The 27,104-nt window shown below is 41.1% G+C and overlaps 1 protein-coding gene across 1 annotated transcript in view; it reads right to left on the reverse strand.

Annotated features, from left to right (window-relative positions):
* LOC139916328 (transmembrane protein 132D) overlaps positions 1 to 27,104 on the reverse strand; it is a 47,311-nt gene extending 20,207 nt beyond the window's left edge. Inside the window, exons 1-5 of the mRNA XM_078288201.1 lie at positions 27,032 to 27,104; positions 21,323 to 22,250; positions 12,311 to 12,457; positions 4,128 to 4,299; positions 504 to 647 (exon numbers count right to left, since the gene is read on the reverse strand). Of these exons, the coding sequence (XP_078144327.1) occupies positions 504 to 647; positions 4,128 to 4,299; positions 12,311 to 12,457; positions 21,323 to 22,250; positions 27,032 to 27,104 (1,464 nt within the window). The remainder of the gene's footprint in view (positions 1 to 503; positions 648 to 4,127; positions 4,300 to 12,310; positions 12,458 to 21,322; positions 22,251 to 27,031) is intronic.

The raw sequence follows: 27,104 nt of genomic DNA on the forward strand, positions 1-27,104 counted from the left end.
ACGCTTATATTGAGTGAAATATTCAAATCCAATTACATGAAATGAAAAAAATCCAGATGTTTGTGCACCATTTTATACACATTTCCCAGTAATTCAGCATAACATATTTGGTATCTTTGGAAACCTTGGGATCTTGACTAAAATTGAAAATAAAGTTCTGTGGGTTTGAACAGAGCTTGGCTGCGAAACGTGTTTGTAATTATTTCAAACATCGAACAAAATTGCATTGTATGTAAATGTGTTGTACCAGCAGCATATCTGTAGTGGAAATTATCACAATAACTCTTTCCCTCTTAGGAAATGCTGCTTAAGTCTGTGGTTTTTGAGGACTTGGGAACCCAAGGGGTCCTTGAGGTTGTCCCGTGGGATCCCAAGCACAATGAAGGATAATTTAATTTTCCTATTATTTAATTGACTAGTTGACACAACAAGAGCACCTAGCCATCAGTTTATTTGGGGATACTGGGTATGTAAAATGTTTGAGAACCCCTGATTTGACTTACCTTGAGTACATCCTCCTCTGTAGACCTACAGCTGGTGTAGTTGGTGACATCGGTGACTGAGCCATCAGCCTCCACAGCCAGAGTCTTCACTGGGACTGACACCATCTTACCAGTCAACACTGCAGTGTTCAGGATATCACTGTTCTGTATGGGGCAGATAGAGAGACTCGGGGTTAGACAGCTAGGTAGGTACAGAATCACAGACAGACAGACAGAAAGACAGACAGACAGACAGACAGTGTGTTAACTTGCTAGACAGGCAGAATATAACTGCTTTGTTCTGATGATCACGCTTCCATATGAGGCTCAAAGCAGACAGACAGGAGGTTAAATTAGAGATGTATGGGGTTGGTCCACAATGGCTACCAAATGCTCACACACATTACATAGATGTAACACACACACACACAGATACACACACACACACACACACACACGCACAGAAAAATATTTGTATGATGTATGATCTCTATGATGATACATGCATGTGCAGGTGTTTTCTTTTTCTCTCTCTCTCTCTCTCTCTCTCTCTCTCTCTCTCTCTCTCTCTCTCTCTCTCTCTCTCTTTCACACACACACACACACACACACACACACACACACCTGAATGAAAATAATAAATCTTCAAATCCTCTACTACGTTATACCAAGCACACACCAACAATATTACTCACACTAACACCTAAACCTGATTACATTTCAACTCGTCCAACCCATTTTCCTACCTTATACATCTATGTCAATGCTTAGCAGCAGCTTAGCTCTTATACATCCTGTAAGTTGTCATCAACCCCGATCTAGCTTTTCCTTTACACTTTTAACTCCTCCTTCAACACGGATTTACGGAAGTACTTTCCAGTTGATAAATTCTCTAATAACCTCTTTTTAATCTATTATAGGTGGCGCAGTGCATGTGTGTGTGTGTGTGTAAGAATCTCTGGGTGATCAGTTTTTTCTCCTGATGCTTGCGGACTAAGCGTCAGGCAGCAACTCGGCAGATGTTCCCTGGCAGCCTCACATCCTGAACTCTGTCGGCTTGACAGCTGCTGACCGCAATTCCAAAAGGACATGCTCTAGTTCAGACTCCGACACTGACCCAAACATAAGCCACTGAATCAGGGTAGAACAAAATCAGAGAGCAACATCGGTGCTCCAGCGTGCCACGGCTACCGCACTGAGAGATCTTGCCGTTTGATGCTTTGATGCTTTCACAGGCGCTGCGAGAGTCTGGCGCGCAGCAATCAAGCGCAGCTCAAGTCGTCCGCTCTCTATTTGAAAGCTTTTTCCAAAACAGTATTTTTTTTACATGAGCGTTCATTCATTCATCGCATCTACCTGCTTATTCCTTTTCAGGGTCACAGGGGGACCGGAGCGTATCCCAGCATGCATTGCGCCGGGAAGGCTGGGAAACACCCTGGACAGGCTGCCAGTCCATCACAGGAGTAACACACACTCCACTCCATTCACACCAATTTAGAGTCTCCAGTCCACCTGACTTGTGTGTCTTGTCACTGTGGGAGTGGGACTGTTTTTCAACATTTTTTCCTATTTAATGGATTTTCTTGTTTTGTTTCTTATTTATTCATTTTTTTGTTGTTGTTACATGTTTGAAATAAACAGATAACCCACATGAACACGGGGAGAACATGCAAACTCCACACAGAAAGAGCCGGGAATCAAACCCACAACCTCCTTGATGTGAGACACAGAACAGTGTTCGCCACTGAGCCACCATGCCTCCTGCTGGGCATAATAATATATACTATTCTAAATTCATTGCAAAGGGTTGCATCAGTTTATTTCCCTACAAGCAACTTTTTTTTTTTTAGTGTGATAAAAGTTTTCAGTGGTGGTGGTGGTTCAAGGGAGGTTTAAACTATAATTGTTTCTGCAATGAATAAGCGAATGAAGCTACACACATTTTGAATCAATTTAAGGGAAAATAGCCACAGCTTGCTTATTAAACAGGCTTGTTCTCTTCATTGTTCCAAGAAACAAAAACGTTGCTTCCTCTTTTCATGTGGAGCCTGTAATGACAGCCTGTCAAAACACTTATGGATCTACATTGTAGTCTCTAGTGGTTTGTCCAAAATGTAAAGGTTTTTGAGACTAGTACAACACAGCATACAATGGCAGTGGAGAATCAGTATAACCATAAAAAAAAATATTGCATCTTACATCATGGATAATATGCCATGACCACAGTGTCATTTGCAAAGAGGCACAAGTTATTTGAGACTTATCAACCTCTGCGATGTAGACCTATTAAATAATTTGAAATTGATGTGAAAGATAATTGAAATTATTGATAATAAATGAAAGTAATTATTATTTTTCAAAGGGAATAATTAATTCTAAAAACAGAATAAGTATGTTTTCAAGGGTTTTACTATTTGTCAGAGTTAACTGGCACATAACAACAGTAACAATATGCAGCTTTTTAAAAAGCCAAAATTACTTTTAAAGATTTTGTGTCTGCCTTTTGTTTTATATCAATATCGTTTGATATATGACAAAACACAGGACAGATAAGTGCGGCATACAGTCGCTCATTGTTTGAAGATGAATGTAATTCTGCACTGCACTGTTATGTGGAAAAAAACCTTACAAATCTAGATGGCAGAACAAAGAGCAGAAAACATTATCACAGCAGGTTGTGCCAGTGGTTCAGTATGAACAGGAGCGCACTATTGGCATCCTTTCACAGGTGAAATGACTGCGTATTTGTGTCGTAACCCAACTTTGAATGTCTGTGACGCCGGTGTTGTCTCTCCCTTGTTTTTCCTTCAAGGGCATTATCAGTCCTAGCCTCTGAAACTGTCTGTTACCCTGGTGATGAAGGCCAACTTCATTAAGACTGAGTGAGGTAGTGTGAGACCCTCGCCTGCCCGCCTCGCTGTTACGTGCGAGGAAGCCAAGTTACCTGGCATGGGGCCTTTCTACAATTAACAGATCCTCGCCCTATCTGACACTCTCTCTGGGGCGCTCGACTTCACTTAATACACTTTACAGGGCCTTTATAGCCTCCTCAACCTCCTCCTCCCTAAAACATCAGCACAGATGAGACTCTACAATAGACGTGATTCACATAATTCACTGTCACAACAACTGCTTTTTCAGAATCAAGCAGCTAGGATTTTAACTAGTGCTAAGAAGAGATCATATATCCCCAAGTTTAGCATCTCTCCACTGGTTACCAGTTAGATATAGAATTAATATTAAGATTTCATTGAACATATTTAAAGCATGGCTAGTTTTGGGCCCAAGTTACTCTTCCCTGTGGCCGGAGAGCAAGCTGAGATCTTCAGCTCCTTCTGACTTTCTCTCAGTCTAGACTCAATACTATTGGACAACCGGTGTTGACTTAACTGCATGTCCCAAGGAAGTTAATTCCCTGCACACTGCAAAGGGAATGTTAGCAGCACAAAAATCATAAGCAGTAAATGCATGACAGTATGAAAGTATATAGCGTAGATGGATGGAGACAAAATTAATAAACAAACAAGCACACACACTGTGACTCATACAGACACACTTACACATACTTACATGTACACATGCACACACAGAAACACTGAAATTTAACAGTACACAAATACACACAGATAAACAGTAGGTTCTCACCATGACCAGAGGCGCCAGCCCCACATAGTCTCTCTGGGTGGTGAATATCCGCATTATGCCGACATCTTTGATGTTCCCTGGCAACTCCAGACGCCAGGAGACTATTTGACTTTCAGCGTGCTCTGAAATGTCTTTCGGCACAAAGTCCAGCTGTAACACCTCCAGCAGACCCCTGTTCAGTGATGAAGTGGTAAAATAAAATGTGGTTAAAATACAGAAAAGCTGCAGTAAGAGTTTCAGGAGACTTGATACACTTTATAACTGAAACTACATTATGTGTTTAGCAATTCATTCTCATTAAACCAATGCAAACAGTTCTCCCACTGAAGGTCTAGTGGAGAGCCTGTCTCATCTCGTATTGATATTCAGTCAAAGATGAGCCATCTAGTTACAAGAGTACATTTACTATTCACTCAGACCTCTAAATAGCAAAAGCTCAATATCACAGGATATTGAACTAAACAGAATTGTTTCAGAAGTTTCCTGACTTATGTAGTATTGTGGAGTAAAACAAAACATGAGCTAGAACTTCAGTTAGTCTGGGCTAACATGCATGTTTGATCCCCATTACAACTAAATATTCTTGAATAAGGCCTTCATTTGGAAGGTAAGGTAGGACTTTAACACGCTGATGCAAGTGACAACTCAAAAATTAAAATCTAAATATAAATGTAAAAACTGTAATATTAATATCCATCCAATGACATTATTGAAAATACACCTATAGTACCCAGTGGGGACAGGTTAGTTGTCATGCTATATAGATAGCAATGCAGCCTTGTGAGTGTGGGAGAGAAATTCCCATCTTGTTTAAACTTTTACAAGGGAATGAGAATGAAAAATACACAAAAGGACAATTATTGTCAAGTAGTACAATATCTTGACCCTGAAGCCAGATGAGGAAGCAGGTGAAGTACAAGTATTTGACTACAAAAATGAATGAGATGAGAACAACTATGAAGTTGTGCTGGACAAACTGCAGAAATACTTTGTACCAAAAGTGAATATGATACATGAGAGGGCTCGTTTCCACCAGCGCATGCAAAAACAAGGCAAGAGAGTGGAAGAATATATATATATATATATATATAGTTTAGCTGGCAGAGATTATGGTAAAAAAAAAATTGTCACAGAAATTGCAAATGATGTCTCATTTGATGCTAGAGAGAGCGTGTAGGCATGCCTGCCAGTCGGAACAGATCAAAGGGCAATTTTCAGAACAGAGTGTGAAGGAGCTGCGGCACTGTATGAAGTTGTGCGCAAAGCAAAACGAGGAAGCTCTGTGCAGTCAAAAGTCACATTCAAAAATGAAAAAAGGAACAAATGCGGAAATCAGCGGCAACAAGGGCAGAGACAATCACACCCGGAATATACAGCAGATGGAAAATGTTCACGTTGTGGCAAAAAGCACTCAAAGACTGATCGCTGTGCAGCAAGAAAGTGCCGTAAATGCGATAAGAGAGGCCATTAAGTGGTCATGTGTCACACTCTACAAGTCAATGATGTAAATGCAGATGGCAATGATGGAAATGAGCAAAAGACATTTTTTCTAGGTGCCATTACTTATGTATAGGACTCAAGTAAGCCTTCGACGGTGCAGTTACAGATTCAAAATACTCACACACATGCATTTTCAAATCTAAAACCACAGCCTAATCTGACATATGTAAAACCATTCTAGATGGTCCAGGGAGTAGACTCAAAAGCATTGGAAAATTCCTAGCTGCAACACGCTATTAGGAATATGAGTTCAATGTCATTTAAGACCCATCAGTCAACAATCTTCTAGGCAGTAATGTTTCAAAAGCCATGGCCTGAGCTTTCAGATCAGTCTGAAAGCTACTCCGGTGAAGATCAAACTCTGTCACCACAGCAAGAAGAATATCAGTCCCTTTACTCCCAAAGGTAAAGCAGGTGCTAGATTGTGTGGTACAGTGTGGTACTGAGGAAAACTGGTCAAGTGTGAGTCTCCAGCTTACCACAGCTTGACATTGCCAGTGATTTTGGCAGATTCCTCTTGATAAAGACAGCACCAAACTCACAATGTATTTACCCCGTTGGAGGATATTTCTCCCACCGCCTTCCTTTTGGAAACACCAGTGCTCCTGAGAGATGAACAACTTGTTGAAGGGCCACGAGGGAGCAGCAGCATACATGGCTGATATCCTTGTGCACTGAGATTCCTCAAGACACTCAGCGACACCAGATTGAACAAAGACTAATGTCTGCTGTGACAAACATAGCTTCAGTTCTTGGGTCATTTAATTTACAACCACAGAATCACACCTGGTAAGAAGAAAGTGGAGGCCATAAAGAATATTCCTCCTCCTCAGAACACAACAGAGCTGAAACCGGTCTGAGGCATGGTACATTATCTGGGATGTTACCAACCCAACTGAGCAGATGTGACCCGTCCCCTTAATAACCTCTTTAAGGGAAAACACAGCATGGGTATGGGGTCCAGCACAGGAGCAGGCCTTCAGAGATGTAAAGTAGCTGATGTTCGAGGCACCAGTGCTTGCTTTTTATAATGTTAACAAGCCTACCATTGTTAGTGCCAATGGAACAAGCTATGAACTAGGAGGCGTTCTGCTCCAGAGCCATGAGGGACAGCTACAGCCAGTTGCCTACTGTTCAAGAACACTAACAGGTGTTTAGATGATGTTTGGGCTTGTGAGAAGTTTTACAGGTACTGTATGGCTTATACAGCTTTACAGTCCAGATGGACTGTAAGCCATTGGATCCAATGTTATCTGTCGAGCTGACAGACGAAACTGAGGCCCAAGAGGAAGCTACACAAGCAGTGTAGCCAATACCTCATTCACATCTTGATGAGGTTAAAGAGCATAGGCCAAGCTTCAGGTAAACATACGCACATCATAAGTTTTGTAGGTGCTGATTTGAAAACAAGTTAAAAAAAAAGAGGGCAGAACTTGCACTAGTTTATGCTCCCAATAGTATCTGTTCAGCAACATTTTGAGCCCGCAGGAGCTCTTCGTCAGGCACAAGGTATCTAAGGTTAAAAAGTATACCAAAAAACGATCTAGAGCTGCGAATGGCTAGGCAATATATTTGATGGCCAAGATACGCATCCAAAGTGCCAGAGAGCATAAAGTCCTGCTCTCCAGCAAAATATGTTCTTACTACATGTAATGGCTTGCCATTCCACTGTGACAGGATAGCAGTTCCCAATAGAGAGCCTAAGTCCCTCCCCTTCCGCTGTCCCCCATGGGACCTTATTTCGGAAAAAATATGTACGGTAGTCAACGGCGAGAGACAAATAATTGTTTGATCCCGTTTGAATTGTGCCATGACTTACACATATGATGTTTTGTCAATTTAAAAGATAATTTTGCAAGTCAAGAAAGTCGCAGTTTGTTGTAAAACAGTACAGTAACGTTTAGTTTTGTGTGAAACCGCTCAGTGAACTACATCTCTCGTCTCGCACAATATACGTCACCAACACCAACATGGAACGAAACATAGGAAACACACACAGGCATCGCGTTAACGTTAGCCCCCACTGTACTAAAACTATCCTAAACCAGTTTAAATCCATTCTTACTGTCTACCTTCCAGGTTGTGTATAATACTCCTGCTATCTGAGAGGGACTTAGCTTCAGCGGCTCTGGGTAGCTTGTGGAGAGAGGAAGTTACGTCACTTGCGCGACTTTTGGGTGTGTAGTCTTTCTAATTACGTATTTTTACAGTCTTATAGTTCAACAGTTTTACGACAAACTGCGACTTTCTTGACTTGCAAAATTATCATTTAAATTGACAAAACATCATATGTGTAATTCATGGCACAATTCAAACGGGATCAAACAATTATTTGTCTCTCGCCGTTGACTACCGTACATATTTTTTCCGAAATAAGGTCCCATGGTGGTCCACCGGAAGGGGAGGGACTTAGGCTCTCTATAGCCTGAGGTCAGAGGTCATAGAGAGACTTCATGACGGTCACCAGGGAATCGTCAAGTGTCAAGAATGGTGTTTTAGCGGTCAGGCATAAGTAAAGAGATACAGACTTGTGTAGATGCACATTCTGTCAAGCAGCAAAACAATTGCAGAAGAACGAACCAGTCATCACAACACCTTTACAAAGCAGACCCTGGTATCTGTGAGGTGAACAAAAAGAATTACCTACTGGTGGTGTATTAGTTTTCCAGATACACTGATATTGCATATCTACCAGACATGTCAATAACACTGTGAGGTCCCATCTTAGCAACATGTTTACCAGATGGGGTTGCCCTACTACTCTAATGACAGACATAGGTCCTCAATTTTGTGATAAACAGTTCCAGGATGCAGAGCATATCACTTTCAGCACATCACAAGCCCTCATCTCACGGTGAAACCTGACAGAGCTGTGAGTAAACAGTAAAACTCATCCTGAAACAGAAGGATCCATTCCCAGCATTACTGAGCTACAGACCTATTCGGGCAACAGGCTTTAGCCCAGCCCAGGTAATGCTTGGACGCCGGTTGAAGACATCTATTCCCACTCTTGAGAAGAAGCTGACTCTTAAGTGGAAGCTGACTCTTAAGTGCTCTAAAGCTGGACAATGAAAAGGATTGGGCCACCACTGCTTTTGCACTATAAAAATGCAGCGTGCCGAGATCCTACTTGATCCGCACTGAGAGAGGCATTCTTCATAGAAACAAGAGCCACTTGCATCTTCTGTCCCTGATTGCTTCTCTGCCTGAGCCTGAGGAGGGTGAGGAGATGGATGAGGAAGAACAAACACCCAGCCTAGAGAAGAAAGCATCTTACCTGTGACTCCACCACTTCCAGTGTTAACTACAGTGTGTGGCACAGTTATTGAACAGCCTTCCCACCTGAAAGGCTTTGAAGTTAACATATACTGTAGATTGCTAACCTGTAGTCTACCTGGAAGCCTAGAGTTAGGTTCCTGTTATGGTTTCCAGGTAAAAGACTGGAAGACCAAAAGAGGGACTTTGAAAGTTAAAAAGAAAGGAAAACTAATTTGAAATTGCTGAAACAAAGGTTTATTGTTATGGCTTGTAAGGTGCATAGTATAGGAATGTCAGGAAAGAGAAGATTGTTTATTATTTTGAGTAGTGATCGGAAATCATCTTATAATGTAGCGTAATGTGATGGATTAATGTCGACTGTGTAGTAAGGATGAGGAGTGATGCGGTTAAGTAACCAAGGCAACCAAGAGAGTTTGAACCTGAACTTGGAATACATGTGCAGTACAGATAAGTTAGCCAGCCAACAAAATTATGCCAAAGTTGTATTTTACAAATGTTCTTCAGTAAACCTGCTGAAATCGGTATATTTGCCTCTGTGAGATTCCATTGAACATTGCATTTAGTACAATATCAACTGATTGGAGCTGAAATATATCACTAAGTCTTTGAAAACAGAAGGTTTTCAAGGACTGAATGGATTGTCTTTGTATAACAGAATGCAAAACAGACTAAAGAATAGACTAAATTATGAGGTGTCCAATGTGTTTTGCACATTTTGTCACCTCAAAAGCACCTCGACCAATATTACTCACTCTGTGATTTGCAGTAACAGGTAAATCAATTACTAGCTACCGGCAAATTCATTAAGACTTCATATGTCAAAAGAATTATTAGATAAAAATAGAAAGCAATAATTCTGGCAGAGTGTTGTGTGGAATTAGTGCCAGTCAATGCCTAATCTCTGTCTCTACCTCTACAACATGCCTCAGGCCCCATGTGGCTTGGGCGATTGCTTGAAATCAGAGTTACCACTAGCATACGCATCTGCACTAATTTGTGACTGCCATTTGCACTGTCTGGTAAAAAGTCCTATTCCAGCTATAGGACTAAACTGTCTATTTAATTTATTTGAAACGGTCCCTTGTTTTCCTGTGTTTTTATCTTACATTGCTAAAGCAATAAAGCAGAAGATTTCTCCAATGAATTTCATATTTGCAGACACAGTACCCTTCATCTAACCACCACACTTCATGGAACAGAGCTTAGGGTCTGTACAGAGCTTATAGCCTGTAAGTGTACTCAGTGATAACTTCATAAACAAAATGGACTGAGACAGATTTCATATGGTTCATTGGAACCATTCTCCCCACTCAAAATAGTGAGAGTGTGAGGGAGAGAGAAACAGACAGAGACAGTAAGAAAATGCAGAGGGGGTTAATTCCCCTGTTTCCTGGAAATTCATCTATTAGGGGGGCTTTAAACCCCTGGACGTATCATCACTTCGAAGCACTGGGGGGGAGTATGTGTGTGTGCATGCACATTTGCATGTGTGTGTGTCCTGGTGAGAGCTCAGCACAAGGGACGCGACTTGGAATATCTCTCCTTCCTAATCTCCCCCTCTGAACGTGCAAGCGCTTAAGCCTGGATAACGTACCCGTGATTATGGATGATTACGGATAAGTGGGTCGGACGGACGGCGGGTGGTGCGTCTGCGTGGGCGAGAGGTTGCTGGGCAGAGGTGGCTTCCAATGTGTGCCACCAGCTCCAGGCAACACTGATGTAATGAACTATAAATCAGGCAGAGAAAGTACTATGAAAGTATTATTGACTCGCTGTTAACTTACTGTTGTTTTGGAAGCAATCTCACCAGCACACTCATTTCCTTTATACATTATTTTACTCATTGCTACTTTGTCTAAATGTCTCATTATGTGCAAATCAAATATCATATAATCTATTTTACTCCGTTCAATGCATGCACCATTTGGATGGTAAAATTGGTGCTTAACTGGAGTGTCAAATGTACAAAGAAAACTTAGAGTCCCCTGAAAAAAAAAAAAAACACCCTAACTTTTCCTCTTACTCCAATGTTTCATGAAGTTTAAGTGACAATGAAATATAAAAAGAAAATATGAAATATGCTGTAGTTCCCTCTATTAATCTTTTATTTAATATTATTATTAATAATATTTTGTATTATTGTTATTTTTAAGATTGAATAGTATAGTTTACAATGGACAGAGACAGGGGACAAGGGTCACAGGCCGGACACAGGCCGCACCCCCAGCCAACCAAGCCAGGAAACCCCCTATATATACAGTATATATAAATATGTGTCTGTTTTCTGAGTGCTTTACCCTGATGAAGGCTTCTTGTAGCCGCAGCGTGTCAGTCATCAGCACTTTTTAAAATGTTCTAGCCCAGTGAATAAAGGCTTTCTACTATACATCCACATGAGTGCCTTGGAATTCTTTTTCATCTGTATTAACTCTGTGCCCCTTTCTTCCAATGAACACCTGTGGTAAGAGTTTTTTCTGTTCTTTATATATATTCTTTGGTCTCCCTTGAGGCTCACCAAGTGCCTTTTTTGCAAAGAACCACCCTGCATTCATTTCTTACTTCTTAGCATTGCTGTGCCCCACTGTCGGCTTTGATGCATCCTAAAGAAAAGAAAACAGGGCCACATGGCCAGAATTTAACTTGTAACAAGACGTGAATGAGATATGAAGATTAAGGATTAAAGCAAGATGGATAACCATTCTAAATTGTTTATATGTCACTTTGGAGTTATTCCCTCCTCTACTGTTTTAGGATGCTCTTATTCCTATCATCATAATCTTCTGTAGTCAGACCACCTGCTGACATTAGGAATGAATGTTCAATATGAAGATGTTCTAAGAGTTGGTCAGTCAACGACATCTGTTTTTGGTAGAAGCACTCTTGCGCAAATTATTATCTACAGCAAGCGGAGCTGAAATGTCTTTCTGGGTTTTTAAGACTAATTTCTTCCAATATAGATCATTTGAGATATACATGAGTAGTCTCTTGAGTCTACTTGCAAAGCCCCTGTATCATTATATTATACTGTATATTACATGTAAATCAGTAGTACTGTGCTATTACACTCACATGTGGGCATGTGCATGCATACAAACAGTTTGCGTGCAACAACTGAGGTTAAGGCCACCAATAAATTATCACTTTTTCTCTGAACAAATCCTTGAATACTTGAAATCTGTCATAAAGTGGATTTCCACTTTAAGGAATTTTGGTCATGACAACTGACAGCTGTCCCTTATGGTGACTAGTAGGGATTATTGAAATTATCATAAATGACAGAGACAATAAGAGGTCATAAGAGATGAAAATTGTTCTATTTTTGTGAAAGGGTGCAAGTGGCTGGCACACACACACACACACACACACACACAAACACTCACATACTGTGCATGCAGTGGACTGACCTCTTTGCAGTGACAGCAACCTTCCTCTGGCAGTGTATGGAAACAGTGTTGGGAGCTGCTCCTCGGCCGGGCTCCAGGACAGTGTCCCACAGCGTCGAGTCACTGGGCCGCGCTGCACTGAATGACAGACCCTTCTTTACCATAGCCCTGCAACAAACACACACACAAGCACAAACACATACACACACACACAGAGTTCAATTAGTACACAGTATGAATTATAATACGGACTATTAACATAACGGCATAATCTTTGACAGATTCCTCATTGACTGACAGAGGTTTGGCGTGAGTTGTGGGGAGTATGATAAAGAAAACTCATATAATTTGTTTGTAATTTTGTTTCTTTATGCTATCTTTCAGTACCAATCACTGAACTGTGTCGTACCAACAAGGGTCTTGAAATAAAAACCATATAGTTATATTGATGTTGTTTGTGTCCGACTGCAATACAGTATCATATAGTGCAGAATCATAGTTTATGTACATTTACTTTACTGTGCAACAATGTTCTCCAAGTGGAAAATCTGACATTTTATAGCAATCTGAGCTATTGCATGCATGTGAGTGTGTGTCCATGTGTTTTTTTGTTTCATGCCTGTGTACATGTGTTTGTTTCTTGAGAAATTGTGTGTGTGTGTGTGTGTGTGTGTGTGTATGGGTATGCGTGCATCTGCTTGTGAGAGCATTTGTGTGTGCTTGTGTGTACATGTGTGTGTGTTTTGTGTGTGTGTTCATCTGTGTTTTTCCGTTCGCGTTGTGCCTAACGAGGTGAGTCGCCAACAGACTGATGTGTATCCGGCTGCCGGCAGACAGAGAACCAGCAGGGGTATTTAATTCCCATTAGCACTGGAGAGATCCAGGCATCAGTTAATCAGATGTCTGATTCAGACACACACATCACTCCACTAGGAGAGCGATAATGTGCTGATAATGTGACTTGACTAGGCAGGCCTGGAGGCGTAATAACCACCTATAGCTTGGGTTTTTAAACTTGGGACCTACAATAGGTTGCAGGCGTGCTTCTGCTACGTGGCTACATGACAAGAGTAGATACATGACAACAGACTGGGTCACAAAACAAGACAAAAACTCTTATTTGGGTCATATGCTGAAAGAGTTGACCCTCAATGATAGGCCTGTTCTAGAGGGCTGACATACAATGCTTCAGATGTGGGAATAATACACATGAGCAATGCAAAGTTTCACTAATCTGTACTCACATTTACACTCAGTATCCACTATATTAGGTACACCTAGATAGTATGGGGTAGAAACTTTTGCCTCCAAAACAGCATAAACTATTCAAGGAGTGGATTGAACAAGGTGCTGGAAATGTTCCAAAGGGATCTTGGTCCATTCTGACTCGATAGCATCACTCAGTTCCTGCAGATTTTTCAGCACCACATTCATGATGAGAATATCCTGTATAACCTCAGCCTTAAGGTGGTCTATGGGGTTGAGATCTGAGGACTGTGCAGGCCATTGAAGTAAACTAAAGTCACAAAGTCCTTGTTGAGATGATGTGTGACATGGCGCATTATCCTGCTGGAAGTATCCATTTGACAAAGGGTAGACCGTGACCATGAAGAGATGCACCTGGTCAGCAACAATAATTAGGTCCACTGTGACATTCAAATGATGCTCAAATGGTGCTAAGGGGCCTAACGTGTGCCAAGAAAACATTCCCCACACCATTACACCACCTGCTGTAGCCTCATCTTATCTTATCTCATCCTAACCCTTATACAGGAGTGGAACCCAGCAATGGTCTTCTGCTGCTGTAGCCCATCCACGAGGAGAAATGTGCTCTGAGATGCCCTTAATAATAATTATATTAATAATAATAATAATAATAATATACCTATCATACCTACGTAGTCATTGTAGAACTCCTATTTTTACATGTGCTGCGCTGTTGCTCACCTCCCAAAAGGAACTGCATGGAAAATCCTGCAGTCTTAAAACAGGCGCTATGCCTCCCAGCGCTCACTGAGCTCTAATTTTCTTACAGAATGAGTAAAACTGCAACTGCAAAGCAGTTAACCCCTGTACACATCTAAATATTTCATTGACTAATCCTCATTTTAGTGTATTGTGTAGTGTAATCTGAGATGGAACGATCTGAGGTGAGAAATTACTATTTTACTGTAGATGTCAGTGGTTGAGGACCGCAAGTCGATGCATGAATGAGGTCTCATTTCTTGCAGCTGAACAACAATCAACGAAATGAATTGAAATGAGTTTACCAAATCAGTTATTGGTCAGATTTGTGTGATATGAAGATAGCTACCACAAGAAAAAATGTGTTGTGTATGTATTACAAGGTATTGAGTATTGGAAAAATCGTTGTGTGTTCCCTTATCTATCTACATAGTTCAAAGAACATGTTCATTTTCTTTGTGTAGGTATGTATCTATCCTTATTCATATTGTTTTAGTCCAACTGAAATGTACAGTTTGAACATCAGTATATATACTGTATGTGTGCATATCTCTGCATGACTGGGAGCTTTGCTTCAGTTTGCCTTTTATGAATGATAATGCCTTAGACATTTTTTATGTCCTAACCAGGCCAGTGTGTCCTAAGGAGGCACTAATCTTCTCTTCTCCCTCTGGGTGTGTTCCAGCTGTGCCACTTGGCCCCTTGCACACACGCACACACACACAAACACACACACACACACACACACACACACACACTGAAAAACCTAGTTCATTCTGATCCAGGAGCCAGACAGCTTGTTGGTGGTTTCCAAGCTAACATGTAGGCTTAGTGAGGGGGAGGTGCAAGGACACGTGAGGGACCAAGGCATGGGCTGGTGGGACCAGATGTGGGGGAAAGGACTGACTAGGTCAGGAGTCCAGAAGGCCAAGAGAGGTTTAAGGCAAGGAAACAGAGGGTGAAGAAAGGTGAGACGGGAAGATAGAAGGACACAGTGTATAGGAGATGAAGCTATTGAGGAAAACTGTTTCAGCTCATACTGAAGCCAAATTTTCTCAGATTATATTGCAACCCTGGGATGTGGCCTGAATTAGTTCATATGCTAAAATTCACTGTGGCTTCTTTGACATTGTGGGGGAAAAAATGTCTTTGTTAATGTAATGTTGATTATCTTTCTCAACAAAAGCCTTTCATAGTAAAGATAATTAAATCATGATATTTTGTCAGAATTTCTCAGAATTTGATACCATCACACCAAAGTCTAAGCAGCAGATGCAGTGTGTATGTGTCTGTCTAAAACCAGGCATGTGTTTTCAATCCTTGTGTGTGTGTGTGTGTGTGTGTGTGTGTACACGCGTGTGTGTATGTGTATATAAGTGTGTTGCATGAGTGCGCATTGACTCTGTAAGGAAACAGCGCGTTGGAGGAGATAAAACTGTCTATTCATTAGGCGATCAGGCGGAGCACCTCTATAAGAGCCGGGCTCTGTGTGTTCGTTTGTTCATGTAAAACGCTTTTTGCAATGTGCAGTGCTTAGGGGAATTACGGTATGCACTTTAGGCCGTGCAGAGCCCCAAGAGTCCTGCATGAGGGAAATGCAGTGTGCGCTCATACAGCAGGCAGTACGGTAGAAGTCAAACAAGCATCAACCAGCTGGAGGCTGGTGTCTGTACATCCATATATCAGGAACCAGCTCTGGGATTTTCTAACTGTAGTAGTTAAGTAAAAGCATGAATTAAATTTGTTATTTCTCTTAGTTACAACACGACTGTGCTACCACAGCACTTTGGTGTTAGGTGTAGTTTTTAAAGTCAACAAGGGTTCACTCACTTCAATCATGCATACCACCTACTCCACTCCTCCACTCCAGTACCTAAAAAGTGTTAGCGGACTTGTCACATACTAAAAGTTTCTGTATCAAACTCCATTAGTTTGATACAGGATGAACAGGATCAAAGGTATCTTCCTCCATCAGGACTTTGTCACTGTCAGCAGATGGTATCAAAAAGAGAAACAACAACCAGAAAGAAAAAAATCACAATAATGTGAGGGCATCCATTGAAGAAAAGCCCAATAATGGCTCATAGTGGCCGCATGCTGTCAAATCTTATTTTGGCCAGAAACTCGCATTTAAATAAGTAACAAATAAAGACAGATGGACAGACAGAAAGGCACGCACGCACATACACACACACACACACACACAAGTTCTCTAGATGCTGGAGTGTGTTTTCAGGGTCTGTATGCATGTCCTCGTACTCCATGCACACACATGCCCAAATACACACATTTACAAATACTGACTCGTTATCAAATGCCAGCCAGACTAATCAATACAACTGAGACAGGGTCAAGGGCAGGGTTGGCTGACAGACTGACAGACAGGCACACACACACACACACACACACACACACACACACACACACACACACACACACACAATGGCATTGTTTTTTGATGCAAATCAACAACTGCTGGCAATTCAACCAATGCTGCACAAAGACATAATCGTGCAGAGATCAATTTCTGGATCAAAACAAATGGCCAAAGGCAAAGATAGACATGGATTCACCCAAACAGTGGATAAGATTGCCAGATTGGTTCCGTTTTCACAATGAATTAAAACAGAAATATGCCTCAATATGCCTAAAATAGATCAAATAATCAGATGATGAAATTATGATAATTAGGAAAATAAAAAACTGGGGCCTCATTTAGAAAATGAATTAATAAAAATGAAAATTAATTTGCCCATGTACTTTTCTTATATTACATTGTATGATGGCTTCAAATAATATGTTGGAAAAAAAAAGCTAAATTGTTTTTTACATCTTCTTTAAGCTTCCACACATTTGGTACAGATAGAAATATGTATAGAATAGAATAAAGAATAAAGGTAAATCCCTCATTTTGAAATCCAGATACCTGACCTGATCTGATATTATCTGTGTTGTGTTCATGACTGAATTCCCTAAACCTAACTATGCTCTAAGGTGATCTTAATGGACGAAAGCAGTGCTTTTAACCCAATTTACTAAACTGCACACATACTTTACAATTACTACTGACCATTTTCCAAAAGTATACCATACTTTTTAAGATTTTTTAATATGTACCGATTTCCATATTTTTTTAATTATTTTTTTTATCAAACATTCAGGTGATAAACCGACCGTAAAATACTCTGCTGTGCCGGCTAACATTCGTGTCTGGGTTTAGAAGTCATGAACATTTGAATTTAGTTCATAAAACAATCTTTTCTTCAGGGACTATTTTCTGATGGAGACGTATATTCTGTTATATGGGTTATGTGGAGTGCGGCAGAGGAAAGGTGCATTCACATGCTATCGATACATCGGAAAAATGAAATTCCGACTTGGTGGTTGGCTAGACTAATCATCATAACTTTTTTTAAATTATGAACAAGCCACATCATCCTCGTCATGATGCCCATGTCTGCTTAACGTTTGTCTTCTGGGTTTGATTTTCCAACGAAAAAGCACGTGAATGCAATGCTGTTTGGCTGCCGATTTTGAAGTCCCAGATGTCGGAGCATCCCACCAGCTTTTGAACGCACCAGAAGACAAGTAAAACAAATGCATTCAAACATCTACAAAAGTATGGTATGCTTTGGAAAATGGTCAGTAGTAATGTAAAGTATATCTGAATTGAAGTGAATGAGCTAAAACATGCAAAAACACTGCTATGGTCCTTCAACATCTGTTTTTAAAAACCTGTCGTGAAAAAAAAACAGGCTATAGACAAGCAGGTTTTCATACAGGACTATATGCAATAAAATGTTGTATATCACCTGTGTATTTCTGATTTTTGGTGACACCTGGATCATCACTGGAGACTAAAGTTAAGACTATCTTAACTGTTTAATTGTTAAATTTTTTTTTATAAAAGACAGACGTAAAAGAAAAATTTCTGTTGTTGTGATCGTAGTGAAGAGTGAACTAATGGATCATTTTTCAACAAAGGACAGTCATAATATTTTACGTTTATCTTTCCAAAGCGATAAATGCACATTTGTTGCATATTGAGCTTTTACCAAACTATAGCCATCAATCCATTTTGCTGCTGCTTATCCAGGTCAGAGTCACAGTGACCACAGGACAAACAGAGCAGAACACCTCCAAAGGGAGGTACCCAGGGGGTCGTCCTTGGCAGGTGCCCGAAACCACCTCAACTGGCAACTCTCAATGTGGAAGAGCAGTGGTTCAACACTGAGGTCCATCCGGATCGCTGAGCTCCTCACCCCATCCTGAAGACTGAGGACAGCCACCCTGCAGAGAAACCTCATTTTGGCCGCTTGTATCCATGATCTGCAACGAATACTGACCAGCAAATCGAGAGCTTTGCTTTGTGGCTCACATACCTCTTTACTACTGTTTTACCAGACTCATCACTTCAAAAAGTTACAGCTTGAACCCCCCCGACTCTGTTGTTTGCCTACTAATTTTGTCAGCCATTCATGCAGGAGAGGACAACTGCAAGGAGGCTCTTTTTCTATAAATTTGGTGTCTGTGTACATGACATTCAGTGTTTCTCTCATATTGAATATAAATATTCTCCAGATACTTCAACACTGGATATTTTCAATATATGATGCTGAACGGTTACACGCACAATGAATAAAAAATATGTTTTTTCTGTTCATCTTGCCACCTCTTTCCGCCTCCAAATGCGAGTTCAAAAATTTTTTGATATTCAATCTGTTGAAATGTCAGTAATTCCGTGTGATGAAAATGTTGAAAATAGATACATTTAATAACAAAGGTTATGTTTACAAGCTAAAACTGGCCGTTGGCTTATCAGGTGGATGCAATGACGCTGCCCCAAACACACATACACACACACACACACACACACACACACACACACACACACACACACACACACACATACACAAACACATACAGATGCACACGGGAAATCCTGGCAGTCAGCCCAGATCATCTCTATCCCAAAGGGTTAACCTCTCGAGTCATTTTCAATCAGGGCCACAGATTATCTGGCCTAACCCTGGTGGAGTGGACTCAATCTTGGGCCAAAGAGTGAAGTAGAGCAGGGATTTCTCCCAGGAAGAATCAATCACTTTGCCAAGCTCCTCGGAGCTAGCCTTCACTTGGACTTAACCACTGGACTCAGACCGCTCCTCTTGTCCAATTTCATTCTGGCCGTGGCAGTAGGTCAAAAATACTTGGGCTGAAAACACTGACCTAACTGGAGGGGCTTCAGTAGTAGGGGGTCAGTGAATGTGGATTTGGGGGAAGTTCAGGTGGAGAGCAAATGAATCCTTAAAAATAGTCAAAACAACCCCAGAATTTGGAGTTAAAGGGTAAGCGTCTCTCTACCAAACTCTATTCACATAATTTCCCCAAAGCTTGCACAGCAGATTCAGGTCAGTAAGTGTGTACGCCTAAGTGCATGTGTGTGTGTGTGTGTGTGTGTGTATGTGTGTGTGTGTGTGTGCAGGAATGCCCATGCTTGTGTATGTAAATGCAGCAGAGCAGTGGGATTGGCGGGGCTGATCATTTCTGGACACACTGCTACAGGTTCAACTAAGTAACCTGTGGGTCAACACATGTATGGGTTGTATTTCTCTCCCTATGCCTTGTTGACATCCAGCTGCAGATTACTGTGGGGTTTGGATGTTTGCAGTGATATCACTAAATCAAGGGATTAAAGAGAAAATTGTCTTGCATTTCAAACAAAAACCATTAAGCTGAGTAAAGGCTGGAAATACAAACCTCACTGAGATGGCTTTACACTTTACTGATCTAAAGCATTCTAATAAAAACAATTTTATCCCACCCGGTGATGTGCATCGAAGGCAGCGAGTAGTGACTTTCAAAACAAATTGAACTGTGTGTTTTGGCGTGACAGAGCTGCTTTTATATTAAGTTAACTTTTACCCAAGGGAGTCAGGAAGTTGTTAGTTATTTGTTTTCCTGCTCCATTAAATAGATGCATTATTTATGAAGTCAAATATCCAGAGAACCTTGTTCAAACGTTAGTGGGATGTTGAGATATGAAAACTGGTGAATCATTTGGCAATTATTTCCCTGTCTATGGAAGAGTGCTCTCCATAACTTTCCCAGTAAGAGAGGGGTTGAGGTAGACTGCCACCAGACAGGACATAACATGTCTTTAATTTATGAAGCCAGCGGAACTGGCAGACAACACAAGTCATGTTGGCATTCAAGCATTTTACTGCGTGGCCTTGGTGGCACGCCCCATCGCTATTCAAGTGGCCTTAAGTAACCATTTAAATGCATGGAACTTATCCTTCATGAAGATGCTCAAGTATACATCGTGGTGATTCAACTTCTTTCCAGACTCTTTTTCTGCTTCACATGCTTCAATGACAGTAAAATTCTCTGTTAAACTAAGCTCCTGTCCTCTGCAAACTGGGCAACAGAGTTGAAAAATTACATTCTGTCCTGGGAATGACACATTACCCATCCAAAACACCCTATTCCTCTACTTTCTAGTTATGCATGGCTTCAAACTGTGACCCAGTAGGGAGCAAATGTGATGTTGGCATACTTACCGTATGGTTAAACTGATTCCCTGAAATATCAGTTTGTCCTCCACGTAGATCTCCCCTACCCACAGGGCAGATACAGGCTGTAGCACTGACCTACATCAATAACCTATGGACTACCTCAATAGCCATTCAAATCTAGCGACAAGAGCACCTCTGCGCATGCAGAATAGCCAGCAGAATGCATTTACAGTAGGCCTCAACAGCTGCCCAGGATGACATACGTCACACCTATGACCTACAATTAATTTTGATATGGAAAAGTACCCCAAAAAGTGTCTATCATAGGCCAGTGTCAAATTTAACACTACAGGGCTGGCCATCAGCCGAACTGTGGTGCACAGTTTATGTCAATTTGTTTCAATGCCCAAAGAGTGGTAAACAGGTATACTGCAACTGTAAATATTTTATACCTCCATTGCAAGCTCTCCCCAGATTTTGTGACATTGTGGTGCCCATAGAGAGAACCCTAATAAAAAGGACAATGATATATTGATCCATCAGAATCTCTTACCTGAGTGTGAAACTTTCAAGGGTAGATGCGCTAGACAGGAAGATGTAGAAAGTTGCCACTTCTGAGGTCTTCAGGGGTTTGGAGGAGGTCTGGACCACCACAGCGCCTCCTAGTCTCAGTCGAAGGAAGGTGGGGTTCCCAGGTGGAGTTCTAAGCAGATTGACACTTCCTATCCTCCTCATGGGCGTCCCTGAGCCCCCAGGACCTCCTCCCCTTCCTACTCCCACACGCTGCAGACTATCCTGGGGCACACACTGGCCTGTCTGGTCCCTCCGGCTCTGGAAGTACACCTCCACTAGGTTCCCCTGGAGCCCCTTCATTCCTTCGGTCCCTCCTGCCTCCCTGCTAGAGCTGCTTGATCGGCTAGTCGGGCTGAACCAGGCCGGTTCTGGCTTCAACTGGGCCACACAGAAACCACCTGGCGACACCAGGCATGCCCCACGAACCTCCCGAGTCTCCCAGAAGGCATATGCCGTTACACAGTGAGCCCCGTCCTTGGCTTTGGCTCCAGCCCCTTTCTTGCCATCATCTTCTCCAGACTCCATTGTTCCCTGCATCACGGTGATGTCACTTTCTGTGGGCATGTGGAAGAGGATCTTGACGATGGGGGCTGAGGAACGAACCTGGTGGCCCAAAATGACTGACAGGATCCTACGACCACTCAGGAGCAGGTCTGGAAGAATGGGGGCATCTACAGTCACCGGGCCATATGAGGCATTGACGGCTGGCTGAAGGAGCCCAGCCCCTGGACCAGTGATGAGAAAAGTCTGCCTCTGAGCACTCAGGCTGGAGTTCCCTGGCTGCTCTAGGCTGTTCTGCCTCAGAAACACATGGTCCACATTGAGGACCTGAAAGCCCACCATGGGATAGACTGGGGATGGGGTGGAGAAAGTCCCAATGTCGTCAGATACCTTCTGGCTGTCTGCAACTAGAGGGGCAGAAATCACAAACAGAGGTTAGTGCCAAAGGGGGCAATTTATGCTAATAACTACTACTGCTTCAACTCAAAGTTGCAGAGATGGGTGCCAAAACTGATGAGTTCTGTGCTTGATTTGGTAACATGTGGGTGGTACTAATTTCACTAGCTCTACTGCACTAGATCTGGGTGAGGGATACATAATACTAAGCTAGGTGCTGAATTTGATGATCAGTACTTTTGAACATGAAACATCTGCGAAAAAACAATTACTTAAAATCTTTTACTGTTACACTGAGATTGTCAATTTTGGGATCATGTATTGATTTCTTTTAACAGAAAGCACATTTTGCTCTCTTGCCTTTCAAGCAGTGATCTATAAAATCCTGCAAACCTGGCTACTCGTCACGCTAGCAGTTGGAGAGACCATTATTGTGACCTTAAGCAAACCACTATGAAACCCAATACAATTTTTCTATTTCTTTCTATTATAAAGCTGCATTTCTGATCTCCAAGTACTCCTATGATATACAGTATAATAAAGGAAATGGCAAATGTCACTCAATCAATGTTCTGAGTGGTAAAAGCCTCTTTTGTGATGTTCTGTGGAATAACTGTTATTAGTTTGTCCAAACACGATGCTCTATGAGACAGCACCCACTTTCTCCTGCCAAAGATGCTTGATCATTTGCCAGCCTCCATGCTGAAGTGCACAAAAATTAATGTGTAAACCTGACTTTCCATGTAGCTTAGAGGTACTGTAACTTGTCAAAAGCTACAAGTAGGGCACTGTAGAACCTAATTTTTCCAAGCATGTCTCAAAGGACTTTACAAAGAATGAGCCTACCCAGATCTAACTAATCAACACTCAATGACATATGATGATGTAATACAGTATGCAACACAATAAAACACAAGGAAGCAAAACAAAGCACAAGACACAAAATAGTATGTTGGAGAGACATAACAGGCCTACCTAACCTAGCCTAACCTACCCGGCACTACCAACATTAGACCCTCAGTGCATGCAAGGAAAAACTCCCAAGAAGACCGTATTTTTAAAAAATGGGAGAAACCTTGGGTGGGCCAAGTCCAAGAGGGATCCCCCACCAGGACGGCTGAATGTGCAATAGATGCCCAGACAGAACAGTTTGAAAACAGATTTCAAAGCATATTTCAACAATAAATGGACAAACTAATCTTAAACTAAAAACAAAGACTAAAAAAATAAAGATGTCAAAGTTTATAATAAGCAGTATAGTAGTATAGGGACGGGACGATAATGAAATTCAATATATTCAATATATCGCAATACAAAAATGTGATTTACCACTTGTGCTCTTTTAGCACTAACATCCTCTGCAGATCATTTGCATGTCCCTTAAGCGATTCATAAAGCCACATCATCACGCAAAAAATACTCATCTAACCATGAGGCAGTGAGTTAAATGTTGACTTCAAACACTGTATGAAAATAGGTTTTAATATTCACAATCATATTTCATTGTGTCATTCAGCATTATTCTGACAGAAAACAGCTTTTTGAACAATTCGGAATTAATATTTTCAACTTGCCATTCTTGATAATTTTGCATAGTGGAATATTGTCATAATACCATTGCCATGGAAAACCCATCACTGACAGGTCAGGCTTTATAGATCTGTCTTTTAGAGATGACATTGTGTTAAACGAACACATGCCTATGCTTTACATTGATGAAAATGACACGGATGCACTTCCTCACTGGATGTGCTATGCAGATTTATAATGACACTAACCACCCTTCTGTTATTATCACAGTTCCAGTTTCCAGTTTATGCATAATGACATTCTCCTGTTTATAAGTGGGCAGCTGTTGTGTTCACAGACAGAAAATTCCAAATAGTTTTGTGATTTTCTGCGCCTGCCACCTTTCTCTGAAAATGCGGTTTGACAAGCATTGAGTTTGCTGCTCTGATACGTCAAGTAGTGTGGATACATTGACACGTGTGGACACTGAATATGTAACAGCTCATTAACATGCTGATTGTCACTGGCTTTCACCTGGGTGACCGCTGACAATAACGCCACGGACACGGACACCGCGCCGGTAGACAATGCTGCAGAATTTGTATGAATTATATTATATGAGTCTTTTTTATGATTACGAAGGCTCTCGCCCTCTCTATAGCTGGCATATTACTTAGTCTACAAATACTGTAGGTTGACACAAAAAAAATGAATTCAAACACATCATTATCAATCACTAAACTTTCTGACTACAGCAGTGACGTGAGAAGTAGAGCTGGGCGATAAAACAATACTGATAATTATCGCAATAAAATTTGCCACGATAACGATGATAAACTTTTGGTATTTATTTTCAATGAAATCATTTTCAGCGTCTATACAGGGCTCATAACATAAATAAGTTAACACCAACAGCCAATCAGATGGTAAGAATAAGCTTGATGTTGCTGAGGTACACACACTCTCTCAACAACAACACAATGATACAGAGTGACCACACTTGTTGAGTTACCAGAGAAGATAATACAATACGTGGTGACAGTGGAAAAATGAGCCGGCCGGAGAAGGAAAGCAACAGTGACTGCAACCGCAAAGATGAAGCAGCATCACACAACTTCTATCATATGGAAATGGTTTGGCTATCTCAAGTCTGACAAACCACAAAGCAACACTCTACACAAAATATGTTGACGGCTTGTGTTAATCATGACAACAAACACCGCCAACTTCTTCCATCATGTGAAAAGGCACAGCCTCACAGAGCACACAGAAAGTATGACTTGGCATCATGCTGCCATTGAACACTAGCCAAGCTGTTAGTGGTCCTTTGACTGCCAGCAATGCTGGAGTTCAACCTAAACAATCATATGAAATGTCTTGAGAGAAAAAGACAATTGCCAATGCCTCTGTGCAAAAGGCTAGTTTAAGAGCAAAAAGCTAGTAATATTTGGAGCCCATGTTATAGGTATTGCCTTGTTGAGGCAATCTGAATGTAAAGTCATGTTGGTACTGATTAGTTTACATACAGTATATACAGTATATTACAGTATAAGAACTTTATGCTTTCTTCAGGGCTCAGCCCTAAGCATTTTGAATACGTTTCAAACTTTAAAATGGAGCAATATATGTATATTGTGATATTATCACTATCGATCAATATGAAAAAATATGTTGTGATAATATTTTGGGCCGTATCGCCCAGCCCTACTGGACAAACCAATTACTGGAAGAAAAGAAACACAAAGAGGAAACTGACCCTCTCATCCCTGAGAAGGGCAGAGTTAGTAACACTGCAACACCTCCGACCATTAACCACTAACTGACTGGTGGAAGGACATGAGGTGAGGTGCTAAGCAACCAACATATTGATACTGACCTGATGGTTATACCTAACGTTCACATGGCTGGATGTTACTATGATACACCAGACTGTGTGCATCTCATGACAGATATTAAAGATAAATTCATTTCAATGAAGCCTTCCCAGAACCATTCTGATAATAATTATTTCCATCTTGGTTGATTCTCAATGTATAGCAACTAAAATTAAAGTTGTGATTGGGCAATTTAGCCTCTGATCTGTAGACTAAAAATTAGTATACCAATGTGAACCACACTGCTGCATATCAGTGAATGTAATATAAAATTTGTATTGATAAATGATTTAATTTGGTAAGTCTTGGTTGTTTTTTATGAAGCACCTTGATCTGTGCCATTAGACAAAAAAAATGATCTTATACTTAAAATGTTATTGTAAATGCTAGGGCAACCTCAGATGTGCTTCCTGACACAACAGGCAGTAAATCTCAACCACTGGACAACCGTGAAAGATAATGCTTCCATGAATATTCATGGTTCCCAGGCAGATATCAGAGGCTGAACCATATCATTTAGACAAGCATTAAGACAACAGCTGCACAGCTGAGTCCTACAGTAGGAGGAAAAAAAGCAGCCACACGTTATACACTATATCCGGAATGCACACACGCACACAGGAAATCTCTCTCTCTCACACACACACACACACACACACACACACACACAGAGAGAGAGAGAGAGAGAGAGAGAGAGAGAGAGAGAGATTTAAACACAGGCAATCTCAAAAACTAGTCCTCTGATATCTTTATCACCAAGAGACAGACAGCTTAACTTCATGGCTCCTAATGCAGGTTATCTCTAAACAACCACAGAAACGGCTGTGCAACTTCAAGCATCTCTAATCCCACTGATGAATATTCCCAAGGCACGGTATTGTGCAGTATATGGTGCAGTGCGTTTTGTCACTTTCATTTGGATACAGGGAAACATCAAAATGGACACAGAGATGGTAAGAGGGAAATGGGCTTGACCCCCTTGCCCCACCGCCCCCCACAAAAAAGCCAAAAGAGAAATTATTTGAAATATATTATAGGGTTCAATACTCATAGGCCTCCTTATGAACGCAATAGAAAGTAATAAGTAGTAGCCTAAGTTTTAGTATGGAAGCTTATCCTAATAGGTGCTTATATTTTATATAGTTAAATCCACCAGTGTCCACCAAGGTCATGTCTTCAATTAGGAAAGATTCATTTAAATACAAACCTCTTAATAATTTTGCCTTGTACACACAGCTGGCGATTATAAATGACTTTCCTTCTACTTTTCATACACTTTTCCATCAATAATTCCAGTGGGTCTACGCAATGGAGAATAATAAACACAAATCTGTTATTTCAGAAATGCAAAAAATAACTTGAGTGAATGCGCTTGTTTACCACAAACGAACCACTGTCGTAAACCTCACCTTTGGTAATAGCTGTGAGAACAGCCACTGCGACAACTGGGAACACTGGACTGAGAGGAAAGTTGAGCATCAT

This window comes from Centroberyx gerrardi, chromosome 2 (genome assembly GCF_048128805.1).
Source record: "Centroberyx gerrardi isolate f3 chromosome 2, fCenGer3.hap1.cur.20231027, whole genome shotgun sequence".
NCBI classification, from domain to species: domain Eukaryota; kingdom Metazoa; phylum Chordata; class Actinopteri; order Beryciformes; family Berycidae; genus Centroberyx; species Centroberyx gerrardi.